This window comes from Perognathus longimembris, chromosome 1, assembly GCF_023159225.1.
Source record: "Perognathus longimembris pacificus isolate PPM17 chromosome 1, ASM2315922v1, whole genome shotgun sequence".
In the NCBI taxonomy this organism is placed as follows: domain Eukaryota; kingdom Metazoa; phylum Chordata; class Mammalia; order Rodentia; family Heteromyidae; genus Perognathus; species Perognathus longimembris.
In genome coordinates, this window is record NC_063161.1 from 56,106,077 (window position 1) to 56,133,729 (window position 27,653).

At 51.4% G+C, this 27,653-nt stretch overlaps 1 protein-coding gene across 1 annotated transcript; it reads left to right on the forward strand.

Moving 5' to 3' along the window:
• The first annotated feature begins 236 nt into the window (after positions 1-236).
• On the forward strand, positions 237-27,653 carry Rapgef3 (Rap guanine nucleotide exchange factor 3). Its single transcript, XM_048365741.1, has 28 exons — positions 237-316; positions 776-988; positions 8,442-8,495; positions 8,585-8,691; positions 9,987-10,108; positions 10,263-10,431; positions 10,920-11,004; positions 11,618-11,678; positions 11,775-11,851; positions 11,999-12,145; positions 12,822-12,934; positions 13,191-13,279; positions 13,576-13,654; positions 13,845-14,004; positions 14,084-14,166; positions 15,691-15,730; positions 17,156-17,246; positions 17,516-17,662; positions 19,753-19,850; positions 20,201-20,326; positions 20,415-20,596; positions 20,803-20,893; positions 21,011-21,061; positions 22,566-22,653; positions 23,264-23,328; positions 24,187-24,241; positions 24,357-24,428; positions 27,012-27,653. Exons 1-28 carry the CDS (start codon positions 311-313, stop codon positions 27,128-27,130), a joined length of 2,790 nt encoding a protein of 929 aa, XP_048221698.1. The 5' UTR covers positions 237-310; the 3' UTR covers positions 27,131-27,653.

Sequence of the window (27,653 nt, forward strand, 5' to 3'; positions counted from 1 at the left end):
CGGGGGTGTGACAGCTCCCGCCCGGACCAGTGCCAGCTGCAGCCTCGCTTGGGCGCCCGGTGCCAGCTGGCTCTTTCGTCCGGGCCGAAGGCGGAGGCTGGGGGCTCCTAGTCACTGGGGAGTGGGGTGCCCTCCACGCCCCCCGCCCCCACGTCCTCGACTCAGCCACAACGGGCCTCTCCACCCCGCCCTGCATCTTGCTTTCTGGAATTCAGAACTGGTTCTGTGTACTGACCACCTGGATTTAGGCGACACCCCTCCAGGATCCCCTGTGGAGCTGCTTACCAGGCTGTGAAGCTTACGAAGAACCATGAAGGTGGGTGGGTGGGGGAGGAGCAGGCAGAGGAAGCTGACTCGTGGGGACTTTGGGTGGGACTGTGGGAGAGGGAGGAGGAGAGAGAGGTTGGAGCCAAAGCTGAATTTCTGGGGCATCCAGTGAGCCCACCGCCTCATGTTGATTGGGTGTAAATCTTTGCCAGGGATTTGAGCAATGGAGAGAGGCAGAATTCTAGAGAAGTCCGAGGAAAAGGCCTGGTCTTCCTCTCTGGAAGCCAGCTGGAGACCCCCCCTAATTGCACCAGGCCCTCGGGCTCCACTCCAGCAGAGGTCTTCCTGTCCCTCCTCCCCGGGCTGCTGGAAGGGTTTGTAGCACCTCCGCCTGACCAGTCCAGAGGAGTCTAAGGAAATCTATCAGCCCGGGACAGCTGCGTTGAGATCCTGCTCTCCCCCAACCCGCTGTCTATGGCCTTCCTCCATCCTCCTCTCCTTATCGCAGGTGGGCTGGCCAGGTGAGAGCCATTGGCAGGTGGGCCCGACTGTGGAGGACAGCCCAGCGCTGGGAGTACTGCAGGTGGGGAGTCTCCCTGACGTGGTGCCGGAGGGGTCACTGCTGGAAATGGTATTGAAAAGAATGCACCGGCCCAGGAGCTGTTCCTATCAGCTGCTGCTCCAGCACCGGCGTCCCAGCCGCATCCAGGGGCTTCGCTGGGTGAGTGCCTCGCCCCCCCCAATGCTAAGCCAGGCATGGGGCTGGAAAGGAACTCTGGGGTGCTGGTGGGCCAGCCTGGTCTGGGAGCACTGATGGTTACTGGTGTGGCGAGTAGAGGGTGTGAAAACTTGGCCCCAGATATGTGTGGGTGTCTCACATAGTGGCTGTGTGTGTGTGTGTGTGTGTGTGTGTGTGTGTGTGTGTGTGTGTATACTGCTCCTATTCCATTATGGGGGGAAACAAGAAAGGGTTATTGTGCCTGTCATGGGGGCTTGAACTCAGGACATGTGCACTGTCCCTGAGCGTCTTTTGCTCAAGGCTAATTAATGCTCTACTACTTTGAGCCACAGCTTCACTTTTGGCTTTTTGGGTGGTTCATTGGAGATAAGAATCTCACACACTTTCCTGCTGAGACTGGCTTTGAACTCTGTTCCTCAGATCTCAGCTTCCTGAGTAGCTAGGATTACTGAGGTGAGCCACCAATGCCTGGCTCATTGCCTCTGTGTGCTAGGCATTGAGTTAAGGAATTGTGCGCTTTTTCTGGGGGATGGGGGGGTTAGGTCAAGTGGTGAGGGAAGTAAAGCTTTGTTACTGTTCTTGACACGTCACCGTGGCAACGTTCCCTTTCAGTGAACAATTGAACAGGGCCAAATCTGCTTGAGCATCTTGGGGTGAGGTGTTCATGTGGACATTGCTTGTCCTCTGACTTTGGGGTGGGGGGACTTGGGAGGATTCTGATGAGTTTGAAGAAGGAATTATGACTTAAACTTCTTTTGTCTAGAGCTGGAGAATGGAGATAGGGGCAGCAAGAATGCGGGGCTAGGGAAGGAAGGGAACTTTCTCCACGGTCATAGAGACCAATCAGCAGGGAGCCTCTTTTGTCCCAGTCACCAAGCTTGAGAGTTGCTTTCCCTGAGAGTCAGTGAGTATGCATTGGGGGGTGAGGGCGCAGAAGGGGAGGCAGAAGCAGGTGATAAACCTGAAAATTCATCGTTCAAGGAACAAGTCACTGTGTGTGTGTACACATGTGTGCACATATGCGCACACATGCCAGTACTGAGGCTTGAATTCAGGGCCTGGTGCTGCCCTTTATTTATTTTTCTCAAGGCTAGTGCTTTACCACTTGAGCCACAGCTCTACCTCTGGCTTTTTGCTTGTTAATTGGAGAGAAGAGTATCATAGACTTTCCTGCCAGGGCTGGCTTTGAACCATGACTCTCAAATCTCAGCTTCCTTAAGTAGTTTGGGATTACAGACATGAGCCACCAGAAGCACCCAGCTGGGCAAGTCACTTCAAATAGGAAAACCACTTCTTTCTCCTCCTTCTTCCTCCTCACCTTGTCCAGCCACCACTTCTATGTACTGAAATAGGAGGCTGGGTGGGGGAAACAGGCTCTGGAGAGGAAGACCTTGTGGTGGGAACTGGGTGGAGAGTCCAGGCATGTGGCTCACGGCTCTGCAGTCCCCCTCTTCTCTAGAGTATTCCTGACCAGAGTCTCTGGGGCCTAGTCCTGCTCCTAAACTGGGAGCAGGGTCAATGCTGTAGCCACTGCTAGGAGCCAATGGGCTGGAACTCTCCCTCCTGTCTTCCCTCTCAAGCTATAATTACTTGTGCATTTCCTGTCCTCTTCCCAGCTTGGGGAAGCAAGGTAGCTGGAGGGAGGGGGAAGGTCAGGTACCAGTACAAGGAGGTCACTGGAGGATCTCCAGGGACCTGAAGTCTGGAGTGGGGAGGTGGAGGAGGCCGCTGGGCTGTCTCCTGACTCCACTGAGTTCTTAGAATTGAAGGGCCAGTTTGGAGTAGGAGGCCGGAAGGGTGGGGGAAGAGTTGCTGGAGAGTAAATGGGGTCAAAGGCACGGAAAGGGGCCCCTCCCCTGCCAGGTGTTGGAGAAGTAGAGACAGTTTTTTGTTGTTGTTGTTTTTTGAGGGGGGTGTGGCTAGAGGCATGCTGGCACAGGGGTGGGGTTATTTCAGTCCCTCTCTCTTGTGTTTAAAGGACTCTTAAATTTTTTTTTTTTGTCAGTTGTAGGGCTTGAACTCAGAGCCTGAGCAATGTCCCAGAACTCTTTTGCTCAAGGCTAGTGCTTTACCACTTGAGCCACAGCTCCACTTCCAATTTTCTGGTGGTTAATTGGACAAGAGTCTCATGGACTTTCCTACCTGGGCTGGCTTTGAACTATACTCCTCAGATCTCAGCCTCCCGAGTAGCTAGGATTATAGGTGTGAGCCACCAGCCTCTGGCTCACCTTTTTATCTCTTGATGCCTTTTTGTTCATAAAGGGCTCCCAGGAAGGAATGTGCACCCTAAAGGAGGTGAACCCAGAGTCCAGGAGGACAGGGCTAGGGTGTCTTGTTTCTTTTTTAGGCCACACCTAGCTCTTGGAAAACTCAGTGGTATTCGGTCAGTCTTCTAGACTCCCACATCTGAAGCCTTCTCCTCTAGACCAGGATAAGAGAAATGAAAATGAAAACAAAGCCAAGAGAAAAATGAAAACACTACAAGAAGAAGGCTTAAGGTTAGATGCAGAAAAAACTGAACTAACTGGGGCCAAAGTAGCATTAGAATGGAATAAAAAGCCTCTGTGGAAACAATGAGGGAGAGAGATCTTGTTTGATGGATGTTTAGAGGAAAGATGAGAGTGATCTCAGGTGGGTTACACATGCTCAGGAGCCTAGCATGCTACTCTTCAGGGAGAAAGGTGGCCCTGTCCTCTAAAACCGAAGACATGTGTCCATGCAGTCTGTTGAAATAATGGCAGGAGCTAATACCGAAAAACTACGTATACCCAACCAACTGTTCATAGTGAGAGCTTCCCTCTAGCCTATAGAATAGTGCTCTCAACAGGGGGATGGATTAGGCCCCAATGCCCTCCTCTCCATTTTATAGCTATGAAAATGGAGGTTAAGTGAGGGTTGCAGAGTTGCTAAGGGGCAGAGCTAGGCTTTGCACATCCCCAAAGATAGTCAGCCTGTGGAGGTCAAGCTTACCTGATTCCACTGTGTTCTCTGTTTTTGTTTGTGTGGGATTTGTTTGTTTGTTTATACTGGTCCTTGGACATGACCTCAGGGCCCCAGAGCTGTCTCTGAGTTCTAAGCCAGTGCTCTACCACTTTGAGTCACAGCTCCACTTCTTGCATTTTGGTGGTTCATTGCAGGTAAGAGTCTACCAACTTTCCTTTCTGGGCTAGCTTTGAACCGCCACCCTCAGATTTCAGCCTCTTGAGTAGCCAGGATTACCCGTGTGAACCACGGGCACATGGCTTCACTGTGTCCTCTGTCGCTGACCCCCAGGGCACACCTGTGCAACCCCATGCATCCTTCCCTGTCCACCACACACAGCCCAGCCTGGGACTTTAGCCACGACCAAGGGAACTGGTCTGACAGGTCCCCATACCATCTGGCTCTATGCCTGTCCCTCTAGCCTGGCTCTGACACTCACTGACAGGTTGGCAAGGTGGGGCCGGCCACCTATAGCACCTCCTCTTCCACCCGGAATCCTTCTTGTCTGGAAATAAGCCACCTTGGCCTATACCAACGAACAACCTCCAGACAACCTCAGGGTGATTAGATGAGCTGCGCTACAACATATACTTGCATTATGTTGGGGTGGTCAGTACCCATAAGGAAATAATGAAGTTTGTAGTTATTTAACATTTAGGAAGACATACTACACGATAGGCACTGAGGCATATGCTTTCTACTATTAACTCTTTTTTATTTTTGGTCAATTGTGGGACTTGAGCTCAGGGCCTGGGCACTGTCCCTGAGCTGCTTTTTGCTTAAGGCTAGTGCTGTACCACTTTGAACCACAGCTGTACTACTGGGTTTTTGGTGGTTAATTGGAGATAAGAGTCTCACAGACATTCCTGCCCAGGCTGGCTTTGAACCATGATAATCAGATCTCAGCCTCCTGAATAGCAAGGATTACAGGTGCGAGCCACCAGTATATGTGTGTGTGTGTGTGTGTGTGTGTGCATGTGCATGCATGTGCACACGCATACACATTAGTGCTGAGGCTTGAATTCAGGGCCTGGGTGCTATCCTTTAGCTTTTTCATTCAAGGCTAGTATTCTGCCACTTGCACTTCCAGCTTTTTGCTAGTCAGTTGGAGATAAGAGTCTTTCAGACTTGTTTGTATGGGCTGGCTTTAAACCATGATCCTCAGAGCTCTGCTTGCTGAGTAACTAGGATTATAGGTGTGAGCCATTTTATTAACCCATTTGATCCTTACAATAACCCTGAGGGCTAGACACTAGTATTTTCCTTCGCCCTCCTTTTACAGATGAGGAAACAAGCGCTGGGAGCTTAAATCATCCTCTTAAACAATACACAACCAGGCCATAACAAGAGAATCAGAATTCAAACCCAGGCTTTTGGAGCCCATTGCTTCTAAACACTGGTCTCCCACTAGCTCATCCCCAGAGGCCTGAATGGACACAAACATTTTAGGGGCCCAGACGGACCAAGCCTGTCTAATTCTATTTAGCCCTTGGTATTCCAGCTGACTTCACTCATGGAACATTCCTGAAGGCAGAACACCTGTGCTATCTCCCTGTCTAGGACACTCTGTGGGGGGGTTGGGGGATCCTTGGGGGTATATGCCATGGGCATTTGGGGTAGCCAAGATTGTGAGCATTGGAGCCAGACAGGCATGGGTGTGAATGCTGTTTACCAATGGTCAGGGAAGTTATGTAACCTCCTCTCTTCCTAGCCGTGAAATAAGATACAAACACCTACCCAGGCTCAGCATGGGTAGCAGTCAGGAAGTAGAATCTTCCATTTCTAAGTCATCCTGGGACTCTAGCCAGCTACTTCAGCTCTATGGGCTTCTGCTTTCCTTGGCAAAATAGGATGACTCTAGGTCGCATCCTCAGGTCCCTATTCTCTGGCCCTTTCATGCCCATCCCTTGAGTGGATGGGAAATGACCAGCCCTGACCACATGACCAGCACCTCCCCTTCTAGGTCACAATAATACCAGGAAGGGAGCTGGAGCTGAAAGCCTGGGCTTGTGGACACCAGCTGGGAGCTAGGGCAAGGACTGGGGTGACCTGGGCATTTTGACATTAGCAACAAGAAGTCATTAGCACTCACAGGCACTGTTTGTTCCGACACAGGGGGCTGGCTGGGTAGCATTCCTGCCTTTCCTCCCTTCCTGGCTCCTCCTCCTTCTCATTTCCTGTCCTCAAGTCCCCAGGGCTCTGTATCTGGCACTGGGTTGGGCCCCATGACCTGGGCAGGGATACCCTTGGGACACCTACTGACTTCCGCCCAGCCCTGGGCCAGGAGCCTGTGCACACCAGACCTCAAACTTCTGCTTGGGCATGGTGGCATGATGCCCACCATCCAGGGGCCTGCCAGCCCTAAGGGAGGAGGCTCAGGCCCCAGCTCTGCAATCAAGTCCACTTGCGAGGCCCTGAGTGCACAGAAGAAATCTGGAAGGGAGAGAGGAGGAGAAGATAGAAGGAACAGGCAGGTGGGGTGGAGTAAGGCTTAGAATGCCGGAACGATGGGGAGGGATTTGAGGTTAGTGATCGCTGGCTGGCAATCCCAAGGGTGCCTGGATGACTTATCTAGGACACTCATCTCAAGATTCTTGCTTCTCCCAGTGGCACAGAGACCAGACAATACCTGTTTGGCTCATTGCACATCTAGTGTGTGTGTGTGTGTGTGTGTGTGTGTGTGTGTGTGTGTGTACATACTGAGGCTGGAACTCAGAATTCACACTTTTGCTTGGCTTTTCACTCAAGACTGGTGCTCTATCACTTGAGCTCCACTTTTGGCTTTTTGATGGTGAATTGGAGATATGCATCTCATGCATTTATCTGCCTGGGGCTGGCTAGGAACTGAGATCCTCAGATCTCAGCCACCTGAGTAGCTAGGATGATAGGTATAAGCTACCAGCTCCCAACTTTTATTTTTCAATCATATTTGTATTATCTTTAAGTAGTTGTACAAAGGAGTTGCCAGTCAACAAAGCAGTTTATGAATACAAGGCATTCTGACTGATAACCATTTCCCTTCATCATTTTCCCCACCCCTCCTAACCCAACCCCTCCTCTAGCTTTAACAAATTATTATTAAGTAGTTGTACACAGGGTTACAATTCCATGAATTAGGTTATGAGTACAGTGTTTCTTGGTCATCAACCTTTTTTTTTTTTTTTAAGCAACTTGGTGAACATGTTTCACAAACTGTAAAGTACTCTGTCTTTACTAGGGCCTGTTGAGGAGGCCATTCTCTGAAACTGTCCCCAAACTCCATTTTTCTCAGGTGGTGTTAAAAAGAAAGGCAGTGGGGGCTTTCATGGATCCCTGGTGGCTGCTGACCTCCTCCCCCTCCCCCACAACCAAGTTGTTGCCATAATAAGCTCTGTCTTCCTGAGTCTGGCCTGTAGGCTATCCAGGCCTTACTCACACTTTCAAGGTTCTGCAGCATCTTGCAGAAGGAAGAAGTTTCCAGCAAGTAGCCCCACCCCGTGCTTCCCTGATGAATAATAATAGCAGCGTGTATATACAGCCATATGCCAGGCAATGGTTTAAATATTCAAAAGGTATTGACTCACATGCCCCTTCTGGAAGCTTATGGCTGGCATTGTTAGAGCTACATGAGGAAAGTGAGGTGGGGACAGGCTTCCTCACTTGTTAGGGTCATGCCACTAGGAAACTAAGGAGCAAATTGAATATAGGAGCCTGACTTTGGAATTTGTGTTTTTAACTACCAGCCTGAACAAAGGCCCAATAGGAGACACACAACCCACATAGTTCTATGGTTTGGAACAAAAGCTAGGCCTGGAGCCTAGGCCTGTATTCTCAGCTTAAGAGTTGGTGTCCCAGCCTCTCTTGTGGGTCTTATCGTGTGTGTGTGTGCATGTGTGTGTGTGCACGCACACGCGCACTTGCACACACCAGTACTGGGTATTTAACTTGGTACCTGACCACTGTCCTTTAGCTTTGTCACTCAAGGCTGATGTTTTACCACTTAAGCCACAGCTCTGTTTTGTTTTGGGTTTTTTTGGTGGCTAACTGGAGATAAGTCTCTCAGACTCCTGGGCTGGCTTTGAACTGTGGCTGCCAGGTCTCAGTCACTTGAACAGCTAGGATTACAAGCCTGAGCCTCCAGAACCTAGCTAGGTCTTCTTACCTCTCATCCTCATACTCCTTCCTATGTTGTCATTCCTTCCCCGACATGGGGCCTTCTCCCTGGCAGCCTGGGCACCCCTGGGCCGTCACCTGTAGGGACAGTGTGTGTGGGCATGGAAGGAAGAACAGGGTCTGCTGAAAAGGGGTGGAGAAGAGGGGCCGCTTGCCACAGCACAGACAACAGCAAGTCTCTATTGGTCACATGTGTGTGGGGCCAGGAACTGGGCAAGCAAGGGTGGGGGTGAGTGGGCAGGGAGGGGTTCCAGAGTGCTATTTGAAAGACTGGCACTGATTTGCACACTCTGCTACCTAGACACCACTCACCAGCAGCGAGGAGTCCCTGGACTTCAGCATGAGCCTGGAGCAGGTATAGGCAAGCAGGGGTGGAGCAGGGAGGGGGGCCAGCAGGGGGAGGGTCTCAGGACCTGAGCCAGCCTTGTGCTTCCTCCTTTTAAGGCCTCCACAGAGAGGGTGCTCAGGGCTGGGAAACACCTGTACCGGCATCTCCTAGCCACCTTTCCAACACTCATCCGTGACCGAAAGTACCACCTGCGGCTCTATCGGTGAGTGGGGGGCCTGCCTGCCTCTGCTCACCCCTATTATTAGTTAATTTGTGTGTGTATGCATTGTGTGTATGCATTTGCGTGTGTGTGTGTGTGTGTGTGTGTGTGTGTTTACTTGCTTGCTGGTACTGGGACTTGGACTCAGAGCCTTGCACTCTTGCTTGGCTTCTTTTTTTCTTCTCAAGACTGGTGCTCTACCACTTGAGCTGCATTTCTAGTTCCTGCTTTGTGTTGTTTAACTGGAGTCTCATGGACTTTCCTGTCTGTGCTGGCTTTGAACTGCAGTCCTCAGGTCTAAGCCTCTGGGAGTAACTAGGCTTAGAGGAGTGAGCCACCTGGCCTGTTCTCCGCCCCCCCACTGTTTTCTCTTCTTCACACTATTCCAAGCATCTATGCCTCACCCTGTCCTGAGCTTAGAGCTAACATTTGCCTTTCTTTTCTTTTTCAATTTTCCGTCACTATAAAGCTGATGTACTGAGGGGTTACAGTTACGTAAGTTAGGTAAAGAGTACATTTCTGGGGCTGGGGATATAGCCTAGTGGCAAGAGTGCCTGCCTCGGATACACGAGGCCCTAGGTTCGATTCCCCAGCACCACATATACAGAAAACGGCCAGAAGCGGCGCTGTGGCTCAAGTGGCAGAGTGCTAGCCTTGAGCGGGAAGAAGCCAGGGACAGTGCTCAGGCCCTGAGTCCAAGGCCCACGACTGGCCAAAAAAAAAAAAAAAGAGTACATTTCTTTTTGGACACTGTCACCCCTTCCTTTACTCTCTCCTGGGAATTCCCTCCCATTCCCACCCACAATTGTATAGTTCATTTTCTAACATAGTGGCTAGTGAGTACCATTGCTGCATTTGTTCACCCTTTGTCCCTCCATTTCTGTGCCTCCCCTTACCCTCCCAAAGACATATAAACAAACAAACAAGACAAAAAGAAAATAAAACCAAAACAACAACAAAGAAAAAGCCTTTTGTTTCCATTTCCTGGGGTTCATTCAGTAAATACTATTTTATATGATCAGAGGTACATAGGCATTATGCCTTTGTGTTCCTCCCCTAAGAATATCCTCCTTTGCTCTCACTGTGTATGAATGCCTAGAGTCCTGTATAATTTATCGTGTTCTGGTGTATTTTAGATCTAGCATCTGCATATGAGAGAAAACATGGTGCTGTTTGTCTCTCTGAGCTTGGTTTACCTTGCTCGACATGATTTGTTCTAGGTCTATCCATGTCTCTGACATCTGCCTTTCTGGTGGTGTTTACCCTACTCCCCTCTTCCCTCTTCCCACTTCCCACAGGCAGTGCTGCTCTGGCCGGGAGCTAGTGGATGGGATCTTGGCTCTGGGGCTTGGTGTCCATTCACGGAGCCAAGCTGTAGGCATCTGCCAGGTGCTGCTGGATGAGGGTGCCCTGTGCCATGGTGAGCCTGAGCCCTGGTGGGGCACCATGGATGGGGCAGACCTGGGGAGGGCCCCATGGAGGGCTGGGGTGGGAGTAAGCATCACATGAGGACTGTATTACCTACATGGCTTCAATTTCCTCTCCTCCATCACACCTGGGCCTCCATCCCCCAGTGAAACACGACTGGACCTTCCAGGACCGAGAGGCCCAGTTTTATCGGTTTCCTGGGCCAGAGCCGGAGCCTGCAGGAGCCCACGAGCTAGAGGAGGAGTTGGTGGAGGCAATGGCCCTGCTATCCCAGCGGGGACCCGATGCCCTGCTCACAGTAGCACTTCGAAAGCCGTGAGTCAGGCTTCCTGAATCCCCGAACCTGGCCGGTCCCTTGTGAAGTTCAGATCCCATGTTCTGAGAGAAAGGAAGACAGCAGGAGCAGAAGCCCTGACCTCTGCCTTGGTAGTCCGGCCTTGTGATGAGTCTTCCCAGTTGTGGATGGGCTGTGGAAATGGCAGGCAGATTGGGGTTCAAATTCCTGCCCTAGCAGCTACTTGTTGAGTGACCTTGGGCCTTTCCACCAGCTTCCGCTTCTATCGAGCCAGAATAATAGTGCTCACGTCACTGGTCTGTGTGAGGGCAGAGGGAAGCCGTGCGTGAAAGGTATCTGGCAGCAGGGCTCACGCCACAAAGGTTAGCCCGTGATTGATAATGATCAATAGCATTCACAGTCCCCATCTGGCCCCAGGCTTGGGGTGGGTGAGTGGATGGCGCCGGCTGCTCTGCCTGGCCTGCCCTGCCTGGCCTGCCCCACAGCTCGTGTGTTCCTGTGCCCGCAGCCCAGGTCAGCGCACGGATGAGGAGCTGGACCTTATCTTTGAGGAACTGCTACACATCAAGGCTGTGGCTCACCTCTCCAACTCGGTCAGTGTGCTTGGCCCTCTCTGCTGGCCAGGCCTGGCCTGTCCCCCAGGACTTCTTCCGGTGGTTCCCCACGGGCTTCTTGCTGGGCTTCCCTCCCCTCATCTAAGGCTTGTTATCATTCGTCTAACTTCTTGTCCCCAATTCTCTGTCTGAACATCCATCATGCTCAGTTATTTCTTCCTCGTGTGTGTGTGTGTGTACACATGTGTATATGCGCATGCATGCTGGGGCTTGAACTTGAACTCAGGGCCTAAGTGCTATCATTGAGCTTTTATTGCTCAAGGCTGGCACTCTGCCACTGGAGACACAGCCCCACTTCCAGCTTCTTGCTGATTGATTGGAGATAAGAGTCTCATGGGTGTTTCTTGCCTGAGCTCGCTTTGAACTGTGATCCTCAGATCTCAGCCTGTTAAGAAGCTAGGATTACAGTGTGAGCCATCGGCTCCCAACTCATTTCCTCCTCTAGAATTTTCTCTGCCATATGCCAGGAATGCCTGGCCCAGCCTCATCTCTGTTCTCCAGTGCTCTGATCCTTGGACCTGCCCAATCTGGAGTTTCTTGCCTAGAACTTGCTGCCACTGATACCCCCTCCCTCCTCACTTCTCATTCACAGGTGAAGCGGGAATTAGCAGCAGTTCTGCTTTTTGAACCACATAGCAAAGCGGGCACTGTGTGTAAGTCAGGCTGGGTAGAGGGGCCTGGACAGGGCAGGGACCCTGGAGGCGAGGTGGGTAGCAATAAGGACCTTGTCTGATCTGTGCTTCTCTCAGTGTTTAGCCAGGGGGACAAGGGTACCTCATGGTACATTATCTGGAAGGGATCTGTCAACGTGGTGACCCATGGCAAGGTGAGTCCACACACCAGGTCTGTGTCCCATTGGGCAATGCCTTGGCTAGTCCCTGGCTGCTGATTCTCTGTCTGGCCTCTCCTGGCAAGGCCTGGGGGTAGGGGTGGAAGGGGCAGGGAGCGGGCCATGACTGAGTCCTGGCTGCAGGGATTGGTGACCACGCTGCACGAGGGAGATGACTTTGGACAATTGGCTCTGGTGAATGACGCTCCCCGGGCAGCTACCATCATCCTTCGAGAAGATAACTGTCATTTCCTGCGTGTGGACAAGCAGGATTTTAACCGCATCATCAAGGTGTCATTGTTGGGAGGGGGGTACAGGGAAGGGGAGGGCAGGAGACATGGCCCAGAGAAGTGGGGCTGGGGCAAATAGCGGGCACCAGAGAGCCTATGAGGAGAAGGTGTGGTCTGTTGGGAGCAGGAACGGCAGTCCTAGTGGTGTGTGAAGAGATGAGGGCTCAGCGAGACTCAGGCCTGGTGTGGGCTATGAGGGGGGCTGATGGGGGTGCAGAGATGAGGGGCTAGGGTGCAAAGGGAGGCTTGAGCTGGGAGCCAGTGGCTCACACCTATAATCCTAGCATCTCAGGAGGCTGAGATCTAAGGGTCACAGTTCAAGGCCAACCAGGGCAGGAAAGTCTGTGAGACTTTTATCATTAGTTAACCATATATACACATACAGAGATGGGGGTGGGGAGGGGGGCCAGAGTGGAGCTGTGGTTCAAGTGCTAGAGTACTAACTTTAAGCAGAAAAGTACAGGGACAGCACCCAGGTGCTGAGTTCAGGCCCACAAACATGTCCCTCACAAAAAAGGAGGCTCAGGCAAGGGTATATGGGGAAGGACTTGAGGCAAGAAAAGGACTAAATGTTCTTGGGAAGATCAAGTGCTGTGAGTGTAGAAAGGAGGAAGTAGGGGACGAGGTCTAGGGAGTTGTCCTGGCTGTTTCAAGCCCTGATGTGACTTATTCCTCAGGATGTAGAAGCAAAGACCATGAGGCTGGAAGAACATGGCAAAGTGGTGCTGGTGCTGGAGAGAGCCTCTCAAGGGGCTGGCCCTTCTCGCCCTCTAACCCCAGGAAAGAACCGGTAACACACTTCTTCACATCTCTACTTTGGCTTCACAATCTTTGGCCCTTTTCTATGTCATGTCCCTGGCCTCTGGCCTCTCAGGGATAGGAGGCATCAAAGGAATAGGATATACTGCCTAAGTCAGCTCCCCATCTTGCCTCACCAAGATGGAACAAGGTTGACAAATCAGGAAGTGTTATGATTGATTATCGATGTCTCCCCAGTGTGGGGAGGAAGATCAGCCCACATGCTCTGGATTTGCTGTTTCTGCTAGGTACACGGTGATGTCTGGCACCCCAGAGAAGATCCTAGAACTTTTGTTGGAGGCTATGCGGGCAGATTCCAATGCTCATGACCCAACAGGTAGGGACAGGAGAGAGACACCCTGTCTGTTCTCTGACTCATTGGGTGGTCAGCGCCTTGGGAGAGGCCAGACATCCTCACCTCATTGGGCGCTGGACTGGTCCAGGTAGGCAGTTGGCAGTCAGTGTGCTTTCCTGCACTTTGGGCTTGGGTGAGGAGCACTGTTCCAGGGGTTGGATACTGCTAGTGTCTTTCCTGTAGTAGACGTGGGTTCGGGACACTCCAGCTGGGCACACACGTGTGTTCTGTAGACGTAGCTTCTGACGTCCTCTCCCATCCCCCACTTTGCCCAACAGAGACATTCCTCAGCGACTTCCTCCTGACCCACAGCGTCTTCATGCCTAGCGCCCAGCTGTGTGCTGCCCTGCTGCACCAATATCCTTCCAGCCCCCGGGCCCTGTGCGTGGGGTGGGGATGGTACATCAGCACGACTGCCATGAGCCTTCTCTGGCATCGGTCCCTGCTGATCGGCGGGCCCTGTGCCCCTGATCCTCCTCTGCCCAGGTGTGATGGCTGGGTGGGCCCTGGTTGTACGTCGTGGCTCCCTTGACCAGCCAGTGCCCACCTTCCATGCGGAGCCCGCAGAGCCTGCGGGAGGCAGTGAGCAGGAGTGCAGCTCCTACATCTGTAACAAGAGGCAGCAGATCCTGCGCCTGGTCAGCCAGTGGGTGGCGCTGTACGGCCCTATGCTCCGCAAGGACCCTGTGGTGGCCAGCTTCCTCCAGGTACTGGGAAGGAGGCAGGGCTGCCCGGGGTTGCCCAGGGAGGATGCAAAGAGGCTCAGGGGATCTTCGCTGTTTCCAGAAACTCTCAGACCTGGTGAAGATGGATACCCGACTTAGCAACCTACTGAAGGAGCAGTGGCCAGAGAGGCGGCGACACCACAGGTGATGCTTCTGCTTTGATGGACGTCCTTTTGTCCTCTTCACACCTGGCATTCCAATGGGGGCCAAGTGATCATGCGCTCTGGTCAAGTGCCTGACATTAGAAATTCAAATGAGAGCCTGGTACTGGTGGCTCTCGCCTTTAGTCCTAGCTATTCGGAAGGCTAAGAGGAGGACTGGGGTTCCAAAGTCTGTAAGACTCAGCGCCAATTAAACACCCCCCCCCCCCGAAAAAAAAAAGCCAGAGGGGATTGGGAATGTGGCCTAGTGGTAGAGTGCTTGCCTAGCATGCATGAAGTCCTGGGTTTGATTCCTCAGTACCACATACACAGGAAAAAGCTGAAAGTAATGCTGTGGCTCAAGTGGTAGAGTACTAGCCTGGAGCAAAAGAAGCCAGGGACAGTGCCCAGGCCCTGAGTTCAAGCCCCAGGACTGGCAAACAAACAAACAAATAAAAAGAAAAGCCAGAAGTAGAGATGTGCTTAAGTAGTAGAGTACTTGCCTTGCTGGGGGGGGGGGGGGGAGCTAAGGGGACAGTACCCAGACCCTGAGCTCAAGCCCCAGTATTGGCACAAGAAAGAAAAAAAGAGGAAGAAACATAAGTGACAGCACTTTTTATAACTGGCTGTTCCTGCCAGGCTCCGGGGTGTGCATTCTGACCTCACGGCTCTGCAGTGGTCCATGTGCTCATTGCACGTGAATCACCCAGTGCTGTCAGGGCCAAGTCTTCTGTGTTCCCCAGACTTTGTCTTGCCTTCCTAGATGTCCTATGGAGAAAGCAGGAGACAGGAGGCAAGAGTTCATTTGGAACTCTGGGCCCATCTCCCCCGTGTTTTCCCCTTTCCTGCTGGCCTTGAGAAATCACACAAGCCCACAATCATCTCAAGCCCACCTTGTACTCTTCCCAAATCCCGCTTCTGTGTGTGTGTGTGTGTGTGTGTGTGTGTGTGTGTGTGTGTGTGTGTGTACATGCATGTAACTCAGGGCCTGATCAACGTCCCTTAGTTTTTTCACTCAGGGCTGGTGCTCTACCACTTGAACTACAGCTCCACTTTTGGCTTTCTCTTGGTTAAGTGGAGATCAGCCTTGTGGACTTTTTTGTCTTCTCTGGCCTTGAACCACGATCCTCAGCTCTCAGTCTCCTAAATTTTTTTTTTTTTTGCCAGTCCTGGGCCTTGGACTCAGGGCCTGAGCACTGTCCCTGGCTTCTTTTTGCTCAAGGCTAGCACTCTGCCACTTGAGCCGCAGCGCCACTTCTGGCCATTTTCTGTATATGTGGTGCTGGGGAATTGAACCGAGGGCTTCATGTATATGAGGCAAGCTCTCTTGCCACTAGGCCACATCCACGCCCACTCTCAGTCTCCTGAATAGTAAGGATTACAGGTGGGAGCCCTTGGCTCCTGATTCCCTCAGAGCTGCTGGGAAGGATGGGCTGGGACCGGGTCTGGGACTGCTGTTCATTCTACCTGGCTGCCTGCCTGCCTGGCGCCTAGTGGTCCTCTCACCAACCTTTCTTCTTGCTTGCAGGTTGGAAAATGGCTGCGGGAACGCATCTCCTCAGATCAAGGTGCCTGCCCTGCCCTGTGTCCTCCCGTGCCCTGCGCCTCCAGCCCACGCCTGCTGGAGAAGCCCTGCAAAGGAAGCTTTCTCCAGGCACAGAATTCCTTAGGGGCTGTGGTGGGTGGTTCAGGCCACCGAGGCCTAAAGCCACATCCTTAACCCCCTACCCCAAGGGGCTTTCATTCCTGTGGGGGGGCTACCCACCGTTAGAGCTGGGAGACAAGGCCCCTCCCTAGGAAGTCTAGGCGGCCAGCACCATTCCTGGCTAGAGCTGAGAAAGGGTGGAGAGGATAAAAGGTACTCGGAGCTGAGATTTGGTTGAAGAATGGAGAGAGAAAAGATTGGAAAGCAAAGGTTGATTGTGGAGAGTGTTGAGAATAAAATCCAAATACCTGTCCAGAAACCCATCTGGCCTCACCCCATCTCATCTTCCTGTTTGCTAGAGGCTTCCATGAGCTGCTCTGGGCCTGACCTCGGGGCCTTTGTGCATGTTCTAATGCATGGACCTTGTTTTCTTAGGATATTTGACTAGATCCTTCTCGTTCCAAACCCCAAATATTGTATGGCCCACTTCCACTTTTTTGTATTTCATTTTTTGGTGGCTAATTGGAGATAAGAGTCTCACAGATGTTCTTGCCTGGGCTGGTTTCAAATCATGATCCTCAGATCTCAGGCTCCTGAGTAGCAAGGATTACAAGGTGTGAACCACCAGGTGCTTGGCCCTTCTTCTGTGTTTAAAGTCAGACCAGGTCTGAAAGAGAGGAAGGAAGTGTTGAACAGGCATGCAGATTTAGGGAAGAGCTGGGATTTACAGACTCTGAGGGTTGAGGTAAAAGAGAACCTGAAAGACAGCCTTTAGAATTTTTACTTAGCCACTCTGAGCTGCATTTGTCTCATCCACTAAAGGAGAATAATAATGACACTTCTGTATTGCACATTTTAGATACCTAGAACAATGCCTGGTTTACAGCAAGGGGAGCTTAGGAGGGAGAGAAGGAGAAAGTGTTTTCCTTTTAGAACAGCTAGGCACCTTGTAGTTACAGAGGGACTAGCCACGGAGGGAGGGCATAGACTTGCCTACCCCTCTCATTATTTCTTTGTGTGTGTATGTGTGCAAGTTGGCCTAGGGGCTGTTCCTGAGCTTCTTTTGTTCAAGGCTAGTGCTCTACCACTTGAGGCACAGCTCCATTTGGGGCTTTTTTGGTAGACTTTTCTGTTTAGGCTGGCCTCAAACTGCAATCCTCAGATCTCAGCTTCCTGAGTGGCTAGGATTATAAGCATGAGCCACCGGTGCCCAGTAGCATTCTAGTCTTTCCTGTCTTCTCTAGCTCCTACATTAAGCAGGTGATGTGGCAGTGCGACAGGCCCCTGCTGTCCCCTCCCAGCCTGCCCTCCCCTAGGTTCCTGGTGCTTCACACTCTCTCCCTTCCAGGCCAGGATCCCGCCTGTGTGGCTCCCCAGCCAGGACGATTCCCTCCCCAACACCACCACCACCAACGGTGCCATCAGAGCCGGGGACAAAGGTGAATGGTCAGGGCTGGCCGGGCATGGCTTGGCATCAGTCCCTTGCTGTTTCTTCCTCACTTGCCCTGCTGTGGTGACTTGGACCTCAGGGTGCTTGGGCTGAGGGGTGTATGTTGTTCTCTCTGGAGTCTCTGCCGCAGGCCACCAGGCAAGCCTACCACCTGAGTGCCTCCCCTCAGCTCAGGGCCTCTCATGGCCCCAACACCCCCATGTTTCCCCACCTCTGGAGTATGGTCCCTCCCACAGCACAGTCCCATTTCCTTCGCAGTCCCCTATGAGATCTGCCGGGCTGACCACTCAGTACTGAGCCTGCAGCTGCCTGTGACGGCCTCAGTGAGGGAGGTGATGGCCGCCTTGGCCCGTGAAGATGGCTGGACCAAAGGCCAGGTGCTGGTGAAGGTCAATTCTGCAGGCGGTAAGCTGGGTCTCTGGATGGACCCCAGGGAGAGGTGGTCAGATCCAGGCCCTGGTCCTGAATGAAGGTCCTAATTTCCTCTGTCACCATCGGCTGTCCATAGACTACACTCATGGAAGGTTTATTGTGTCTATGCAAACTACTATCCACGTGGTGTTCATGAGCCTGAACTAATGCCAGGGACTGTGGCCTGCATTTGACACCAGCCCTGGAGCTCATGCGCTGTGTGTTCCTGGTCAGGACATGTCATCTCTCTGTGCCCCATTTCAGTCCTGGAAAATAAGGGTAAGAGCCAGGCACTGGTGACTCAAACTTGAAATCCTATTTACTCAAGAGGCTGAGATCTGATGATCATGGTTCACAAGCAGCCTGAGCAGAAAAGTTGGTGAGACTCTTATCTTCAGTTAACCAGCAAAAAGCCAGAAGAATTAGAGGCATGGCTCCAAATAGTAGAATACCAGCTTCGAGTGAAAAAGCCAAGAAAGTGTGAGGCCCAGAGTTCAAGCCCCAGTACTGGCGCTCTCTCTCTCTCTCTCTCTCTCTCTCTCTCTCTCTCTCTCTCTCTCTCTCAATCTCTCTCCCCCCCCCCCGACTAACCGTGACTTTGCTGTATTATCCTGGGAGAATTACTTAACCTCTCTGAGTCTCCCTTTTCTCATCCTATATATGAGATTAATGTGCACCAAGCACAGAGTTGAGGTCTTGAGCCAAAGCCAGCACCTGGAATACAGTTGCAAGAGGATTATTATGGAGCTGGGAATGTGGCTTAGTGGTAGAGTACTTGCCTAGCATGTATGAAGCCCTGGGTTCGATTCCTCAGCACCATATACACAGAAAAAGCCGGAAGTGGCACTGTGGCTCAAGTGGTAGAGTGCTAGCCTTGAGCAAAAAAGAAGCTCAGGGACAGTGCTCAGGCTCTGAGTCTAAGCCCCAGGACTGGCAAAAAAAAAAAAAAGAATGACTATCAAGACCTCTTTTCAGAGTGCTTATGACATTACAACCCACTGTTGTCTGTGTAAGTTGCAGCCCAAGGCATTCAGGAATTGGGGACAGTTAGGGAAAATGGACAAGAGGTAGAGACATGAAAGCCTTCTCCCTCAGGAAAGTGAGCAAAGGCCAATGAGGGCTCAGTGGTGTCCTCTGCTCTGGGAAGCACTGCCCTCTGGTGGCCACTTTGTGGGTTGCTCATTTCTAGACCACTGAGTGACACCCATGTAAGTATCCAATATTTTGCTACAGATTCCCCCATGCGTGTCTATTTCGTCTACAAATGATGTATTTTTTTACCCTCCTAATATCAAGTTCTTAGAAAGCTAACATAAAATTAAAAAGTGAAATAGTTGAGAACATTAAGTAGTAGAGCTAATTTTTTTTCTGGATACATGGACGGTTTTGAATGCTTTACTTTGAAAGCGTTGATCTAAAGATTGGGCACTCAAACATGACTAAAAATTACCATCAAGATTTAGACAAGACATTTTCAAAGTCCTTTTTGTTGTGTTTTGTTTTGCACTCTGGCTGAGCACTGTTTCCGAGCATTTTTTGCTCAGGGCTAGTGCTCTACCACTTGAGACATAGCTCCACTTCCAGCTTTTTGCTGGTTAATTGGAGATAAGAGTCTCATGGACTTCCCTGTTCAGGCCGGTTTCAAACCACAATCCTCAGATCTCAGCCTTCGGAATAGCTAGGTTTACAGACGTGAGCCATCTGCACCAAGCTTCAAAGACTTTAAAAATCATTAATTATTATTATTGTTTTATAAGCATCACATACTTACAGCTATATTTCCTTAAGTGAACTCATTTGACTGTGGAGTAGTTAGGGCACGGCCTATTGTCTCCATTTTACAAAGAAGGAAACTGAGGCTCAGGAAAGTTGAAGATCACCCAAGGTCAGCCTGTCTCACTAAGCATCCCTTTTATCTACCCCTGAGAAGTGTAGAGTTGTGGCCACTTGCACCTGTGCATTTAGAACCTCTGCACAGCTGTTCCAGTGCTGAGAGGAAGGAGCCTCCCAGCCCATCCTCTGCCCTGCCTGCAGCTGGCCTCCCTCTGTGCGCCGACCCAGCACAGCCTCTTCTCTCTTCGCAGATGCCATTGGCCTGAAGCCAGAGGCGCGCGGTGTGGCCACATCCCTGGGGCTCAACGAGCGGCTCTTTGTTGTCAACCCACAGGATGTACATGAGCTGGTAGGAGCGAGGCAGAGTGCCAGAGCCTGGGATGAGCTCTGGTCTGCAGGGGTGGCTCTGGCTGTGTCTGCCAGGATGAGGAAGGAGTGGGGGAGAGGCCTGGTGTTGATGGGGTGCTCCCCCAGGAGAAAGAGGACCTGCCCTAGTTAGGGTTGCCTGAAGGACAGGACCCCATAAGCAATCCCACAGAGAGGAGGTTCGGAGAAGGCAACAAGAAGGAGCTTCCACATAGGAGCCCCTTTCTTTCAGCCCTTAGGGGTACCTGTACTCCATGTACACACACACACACACACACACACACTCACACACACAAACACACACACCCCTCCTGAGCATTCTCTCACCTGCAGACCCCACACCCTGAGCAGCTGGGGCCTACGGTGGGCTCTGCGGAAGTGCTGGACTTGGTGAGCGCCAAGGACCTGGCAGGCCAGCTGACAGACCATGATTGGAACCTGTTTAATAGCATCCACCAGGTATGGACAGCAGAGCTGCTGGCAGGAATGCAGGCAGCCAGACACCAGGCCTGAGCAGCCTAGAGCCCCTGCCCTCTGCCCTGTCCAGGTAGAGCTGATCCATTACGTGCTGGGGCCCCAGCACCTGCGAGATGTCACCACAGCCAACCTGGAGCGCTTCATGCGTCGCTTCAATGAGTTGCAGTACTGGGTGGCCACTGAGCTGTGTCTCTGCCCTGTGCCCGGTCCACGGGCCCAGCTGCTCCGGAAGTTCATCAAGCTGGCAGCCCAGTGAGTGCCCGTGGGGGTGGGGTGGAGAGTGTGGCACAGGCTCCAGGCCATCTTGTCTCAAATCTGCATTGCCAGACCCTTCCTCTCATTAGGTTCTTGGGTCCACCTCCCCCCTCCTCCCCAGGCCTGCAGGGTCCTTAGGCCAGGTCTGAAAGCTGTCTCAAGGTGGTAGGGGGCAGGCATTGGACACATGGGTTTTCTCACAGCCTCAAGGAACAGAAGAACCTCAACTCCTTCTTTGCTGTCATGTTTGGCCTGAGCAACTCGGCCATCAGCCGCCTGGCCCACACCTGGGAGGTAGGTGTGGCTGGAGGGTTCAGTTCTGAGGCCAGGCCTTATGCTTCCTGGGTAAGGGCTTGGGTGGGCCTCCCATTCCCATGGTGACAGCTCACCCCCCTCTCCTCATGTTCACAGCGGCTGCCCCACAAAGTCCGGAAGCTATACTCGGCCCTGGAGAGGCTGTTGGTGAGTGTGTGTGGCCGTCCACGCCTCCTGCTAGAAACCTGCTCTTGTTGGGTGCTGGTGGCCCACGCCTATAATCCTAACTGCTTGGGAGGCTGAGAGCTGAGGATCACTGTTCAAAGCCAGCCCAGGCAGAAAAATCTGTGAGATTCTTATTTCCAGCTAGCCAGCAAGAAGCTGCAAGTGTACGAGGTATGGTTCAAGTGGTACAGCACAAGCCTTGAGTGAAAAAGCCAAGTGAGAGTATGTAGCCCTGAGTTCAAGCTCTAGTATGGCACAAAAACATAACATAAAACAGAACAGCAACAACAAAAAGCAACCTTACCCTTGGCTTTCCAGAAGGCCTGTGAGTTTGGGGAGCTGGCTGAGGGACGTGCAGAGGGTGGCAGGACACTGTTCTGGATAGCAGAGGTTCTGGGGAGACAGTATAAAGCTATTCCTGGGTGTGATGGGTGCTAGACTCCAGCCATCCCACCCTACGACTGGGCTAGCCACCTAGCACAAAGCCCCCCTAATAAGCCAGGGCTGTTCAGTAGCTCCCTCCAGAACCTTCCACAGGCTTGTGAACAGGACTAGGACAAAGATGAGGCAAGAAGCTAGGTGCCCATGGCTCATGCTTGTAATCTCAACTACTCAGGAGGCTGAGGTCTAAAGATCAAAGCCAACACTGGGCAGGTTCTTATCTGTGAGGTTCTTATCTCCAATCACCCACCAAAAAGCTGATAAAGTAGAGCTGTGGCTCAAGTGGTAGCGCACTAGCCTTGAGTAAAAAAGCTAAGGATGAGCGTCCAGGTCCTGAGTTCAATCCCCAGCACCAGCTAAAAAACAAGAAAGAAAGATGAGGCATGAGCTGATGTCTCCACCCCCAGGAATGTGGGAGGGTTTTGAAGTGTTTGGGAGAGCATGGTGCAGAGGCATTGTGACCAGCACGGTCCTGAGAGCTCTTGAGAACACAGTTTGTTTTGTGGGGCTCAAGAGGTTCAGAAGAATTTCCCCACAGAGAGACAGAAGAGGCAGAGGTTTCCAGAAATCTCAGAGCCCTGTGATTAATGCTCCTTTCTTCTTCCTTCTTTCCATCCCTCCTCTCCATCACCCCTTTCTTTCCAGACACTTGAACTCAGGGCCTGGGCACTGAGCTCAAGGGTAGTATCTCTCCTACTTGATCCATCTCTGATTTTTTGCTATTTAAGTGGAAATCAGAGTCTCATGGACTTTCCTGCACAGGCTGGCTTTGAACCATGAGCCTTAGTGCTCAGCCTCCTGGGTAGTTAGGATGACAGGCGTGAGCCACTGGCACCTAGCTCATAAAGTTTTCTTGAGGACTGTGGTTACTGAGGAAGACATCTGCTTATGGCCTCCTCTGGCCCACTGTGGTGAGATCCGAGGCTGGGCTCAGAGCCTCTTGCTGTGGCCCTGGGGATGAGATGGGTGTCCAGGGCTCCTAGGTGAGTGGGCCATTTGGCTGTGGTGGGCAGGACCTTCCCTCAATGTGGCTTATTCCTCCTAGGACCCCTCATGGAACCACCGAGTGTACCGATTGGCCCTCACCAAGCTCTCCCCTCCTGTCATCCCCTTCATGCCCCTCCTTCTCAAAGGTAGGATGACACGCCCCTGCCCAGCCACTCTCTCTGAGGCTGGGCCCATGTGGCCATCACCCAGGCCCTCTGGCGATTTTACCTCAAGCACTCTGACCTGGGGGACACAGCTCAATCGGAAGTTTGTAGGTTAGCCTGGCAATGGTGGCTCACACCTGTAATCCTAGCTACTCAGGTGGCTGAGGTCTGAGGATCATGGTTTGAAGCCAGCCCAGGCAGACAAATCCATGACATTTATATTTCCAATCAACCAGCAAAAATAGCAGGAAGTGGTAGAGTGCCAACTGTGAGCAAAAAAAAAAAAAAAACCAAGTGAGAGTGCAAGGCCCTGATTTGAAGCCCCAGTATTAGCATAGAAAAGAAAATAATTTAAAAAGGTTTGTGGGCCAGGAGAGAGGTTGGCACAGGAGGGCCATAGGGTCTACACTAGGGTATCTGTGCTCTGAGCCCAAGAGATACCAGGAAACAGCTCCGGGCAACAAGGGCTGGAGTGGCAGAGATGATGGCAGGCTAGGACAGGCCTTGGCACTCTGTCGTGGATTTCTGCCTCTGCTGGGCTGTGAGAGGGGAAGGAGTTTAGGGACCCCTGAGTCCAGTCACTCCTTTGCAGATATGACCTTCATCCATGAGGGAAACCACACCCTTGTAGAGAACCTCATCAACTTTGAAAAAATGGTAAGTCAGGGATTAGAGGGGTGCCTCTGACGGCGTGGGTCAGGCAGATGAGGGCTGGGGTGGGAGGTGGCCCAGGCCGTTCCAAGTAATAGAAGCATAAATGGGGGAGAACGGTGAAAGGGGTGGTACTGATCAAGATTCATTGTGCTTACAAACTGACAAGTCAAATTGAAACTACTTAGAGATAATTTAAAATATTATATTTAATAAAAAACAACAGCTAGGTGCGGAAGGCTCATGCCTGTAATCCTAGCTACTGGGGAGGCTGAGATCTGAGGATCACAGTTTGAAGCCAGCCCCACCAGGAAAACAAGAGTGACTCTGATAAGAGTAGAGACTCTGAGAAGACTCTAAGAAGAGTGGTAGTGGAGTTGGCTAAAGTGGTAGAGCACTAGCCTTGAGCATAAAAGCTTAGGGACAAGTGCCTAGGCCCTGAGCTCAAGCCCCAGGACTGGCATGTGTGCATATATGCACACCCCACCCCACAGTAATATAATTACAAACAGGAATTGTTAAGTATTCTCTGCACTCCTCTTGTTTCCCCACACATATTGGAGGTTCGGCCCTCTATTGGAGCCATTAGGGTGACCTCTATGGGGTGACCTGGGGCGACTGACTGGAATATTCTCCATTCAACAAGCACCTACCTCTTCCAGCCCTTCCCAACCTGTTTCCACCCACTGCCTGGTTCCTGATGGACCTCTGGGTGTGCTTGGGTGAAGCAATTGTGACCCCATCTCTTACAGCCCCCTAGTTCCCAGTAGCATGGGAATAATGGAAGCTTGGGCCTGCAGCCACCTCACAGGCAGGCCAGGCTTCTGGACCCAGGCCAGACCTCATGTTCTGTGTTGTTTGCAGCGTATGATGGCCAGAGCCGTACGGATGCTGCACCATTGCCGAAGCCACAGCACTGGTGAGAGAGGGCTGGTCCCTGTCCCCCTCCCCCACTCCTCCACTCCCTCACCTGTGTCCCCTGGGAGGCCCAGGCATGGCCCACCTCCTTGACTCTTCCCCTCTCACCCACCCAGTGCCTCTCTCACCACTCAGAAGCCGAGTTTCCCACCTCCATGAGGACAGCCAGGCGTCTAGGATTTCCACATGTGAGTGGTTGGCAAGGGTGGGACTTGTGGGAGCTGTCAATCATTAGCTACGGCCCAGTATTTCCTGGTGCTGGCCAGGTGCTAGGGTGAAGCCAGGCTCTATGTGCATGAGCTGGCTCTCTTTCTGCACCTCTGCCAGGCAGGTGATGCTGTCAGCTCAACTGAAAAAGGAGGAAAGGAGCCTTAAAGCTACCTGTAAAATGCCACACAATTACTTAGTAGTAGAGCTGGAAATCAGCAGTATTTTTTTTTCTCTCCAGTACTAGAGTTTGAACTCGGTTTACTTGCCCAGTTGATCTCTACCACTTGAGTCATACCTCCAACTTGATATTTTGTTCGTTATATTAGAGATGCCAAGACTTTCCTGCGTGAGCTGGCTTTGAACCATGATCTTCAAGTCTCAACCTCCTGAGTAGTTAGGACTATAGGCATGAACCATGGTTGTCCAAGTACTTTTGTCACTTTGATTGGAAGTGTGTGAAGTGGTAAAACTCACAGTCTGTGGTTCTTATTACTAACCCTTGATCTATATTCAGGTACTACAAGGAATACCTCCAGACCCCAATGTAAGGAAGAGAATATTACAGTGATATGTCTCCTGCTGTTCCCTGCCTCTCCCCATCCCTCCTGCCCCCCAGAAACCACTATTCTGAACTTACAGTTATTCACTTTCTATTTTGTATTTTTATTTCATCCATTTATTCCACTCCCACCTAGGCTGACCTTAAACTCACAATCGTGCCTCGGTCTTCTGACTACTGGGATTACAGTTCTATACCACCATGTCTGGCAATTTTTAAAAATAGACTTATCACGTTGGGCCCTGGTGACTCCTAGCTACTCAGGAGGCTGAGATCTGAGGATCATGGCTCAAAACCAGCCTGGACAGCAAAGTCCAAGAGATTCTTACCTTTAATAAAGCATACACACACACACAAAGCCAGAAGTGGAGCTGGCTCAAGTGGTAGAGAGTTAGACTTGAGCAAAAAAGCTTAGGGGACATTGCCCAGGCCCTAAGATCAAGCTGCAGGAATGGCACTCCTCAAAAATTAGACTATATTCATTCCTCCCTTTTGAAAACTTTCATAAAATATATGTGTAGGGCTGGGAATGTGGCTTAGCGGTAGAGTGTTTGCCTAGTATGCATGAAGCCCTGGGTTAAATTCCTCAGCACCATATACACAGAAAAAGCTGGAAGTGGCACTATGGCTCAAGTGGTAGAGTGCTAGCTGAAGCAAAAGAAGCTCAGGGACAGTGCCCAGGCCCTGAGTTCAAGCCCCAGGACTGGCAAAAAAATATGTGTATATATGCATATATATTTATATGTATGCATACATATGTACACATACATGTGTATGTGTGTGTATCACTACACATTACTTTTCTGTTTTAGAGAAATATAAATAACCCAGGATGGCCTTGAACTAGATGTATTTCTGCTTCAGTCTCTGGAAAGATTGCAGGCATTTGCCCTCACACCTGCGTTAAGTTTTAGTTTATTGTTGATGTTTCCCTTCCTGATACTGGTCCTTGAAGTCAAGGCCTCACATTCACTTGGCTTGCTTGCTAGACAGGCACTTTATCACTTGAGCCACCCCTGTCTGGATCTTTTCGCTGGTTATTCTGGAGATGGGAGTCTCATGGTTTTTGCTGCCCACACTGGCCTCAAATCATGATCCTTTAGATTTCAGCCTGCTGAGTACCCACTGGTGCCTGGCTTATGGTAGAGTTTGTTGTTATTGTTGTTTGGGCATAACAAAAGTTTGAAAATGAAATTTTTTTTTTTTTTTTTTGGCCAGTCCTGAGGCCTTGGACTCAGGGCCTGAGCACTGTCCCTGGCTTCTTCACGCTCAAGGCTAGCACTCTGCCACTTGAGGCCACAGCGCCACTTCTGGCCATTTTCTGTATATGTGGTGCTGGGGAATCGAACCTAGGGCCTCGTGTATCCGAGGCAGGCACTCTTGCCACTAGGCTATATCCCCAGCCCTGAAAATGAAATATTTTTTAAATAACATACTAGCAATTTTAATGCACATAAATAATAACATCCTGCATGTAAAAAAAAACAAAGGAGTTGGACTTTATTTAATACAGAAATGTTGGAGGAAGTTTCCTGTATTGTAGTATCACCAGCTCTTTTATTATCACTGTTATCATGCTATGAAGACCTTTTATAATACACTTTACAAAAATAATCTTCAGTGGCCAATCAAAGTAAATGAATAAACCATAAATCAAAATAAATTATGGAAGAGTGAATAAAATGAGAATAAGTCTAAGCTTAAAATAGCTAATGAGTGAATACAATGAGTAGTCAATCCTCATGAGAAGAGAGAGGCATTTACTCAATAAACATGGGAAAACATGAAAATGAAATCTTAGTGTCCCCTTCCCCCAGATTCTGCTCTTAGCCATTGTGTTCATCTGTTCCTGTAATCTGTGAGGCACGATGAGTTGTTGGGCTGGGACTAGAAGGGCAGGGTTGACTGTGGGGCAAGGGAGCTTAGAGATGGAAGGTGAGGTTCAGCTCTTGGGTGAAGTAGCCCAGGGACCTCCCTAACTGTGTCCTCCTTTCCCCTCCAGGCTCAGAGCAGTCCCTGAGCACCCGGAGTCCAGCCAGCACCTGGGCTTATGTCCAGCAGTTGAAGGTCATCGACAACCAGCGGGAACTCTCTCGCCTGTCTCGAGAGCTGGAGCCATGAGGAGGGTGGAGCTGCAGCAGGCACTTCCCACCCCGGAAAGCCAGGGCAGGCTGTGGGGCGGCCACGAGGCCCAGAGGCCGGCCACAGCTGGGCAGGGCTCTCCACAGAGACAACTCAAGGCCTGGAGTGGGCAGCATGGAGAGACAGCTGTCCCCTGTGATGATCTGGTGGCTGAGAAGTGGAATTGAGCAGGGGCCTAAAGCCAAAGAATGGGGGACAGCGAGGCCCTGACTGGTGGGAGAGCGGAGCAGGCTGGGAGGAACCGTGTTCAATAGATTATTCTCCATACAGGTTTTCTCCCACATCTGTGCCTTGTGGATTTGCCGCCCCTGCTGCGGCCCGGCGCCTGTGCCACTGAAGGAGCTGGCATATCGGCATGTGTGCCATAGCGTGGGGTGGGGGCATGGGGAGCCCTGATTTTTCTTCCCCCCACGTCTGAGATAAACATTTGGGCATGGACAGGGTTCTTTGGTGGGGAGTGGCGGTCCCCAAGGAGCTGTCACGTTTTCATAAATTCACAAAG

What these genes read in the sequence shown, in the direction of transcription:
- Rapgef3 (XM_048365741.1), top strand. An exon ending in TACCACCTGCGGCTCTATCG is followed by an intron (nt 8,692 to 9,986) that starts GTGAGTGGGGGG and finishes CACTTCCCACAG; the next exon opens with GCAGTGCTGCTCTGGCCGGG. An exon ending in TGTTTAATAGCATCCACCAG is followed by an intron (nt 20,327 to 20,414) that starts GTATGGACAGCA and finishes TGCCCTGTCCAG; the next exon opens with GTAGAGCTGATCCATTACGT.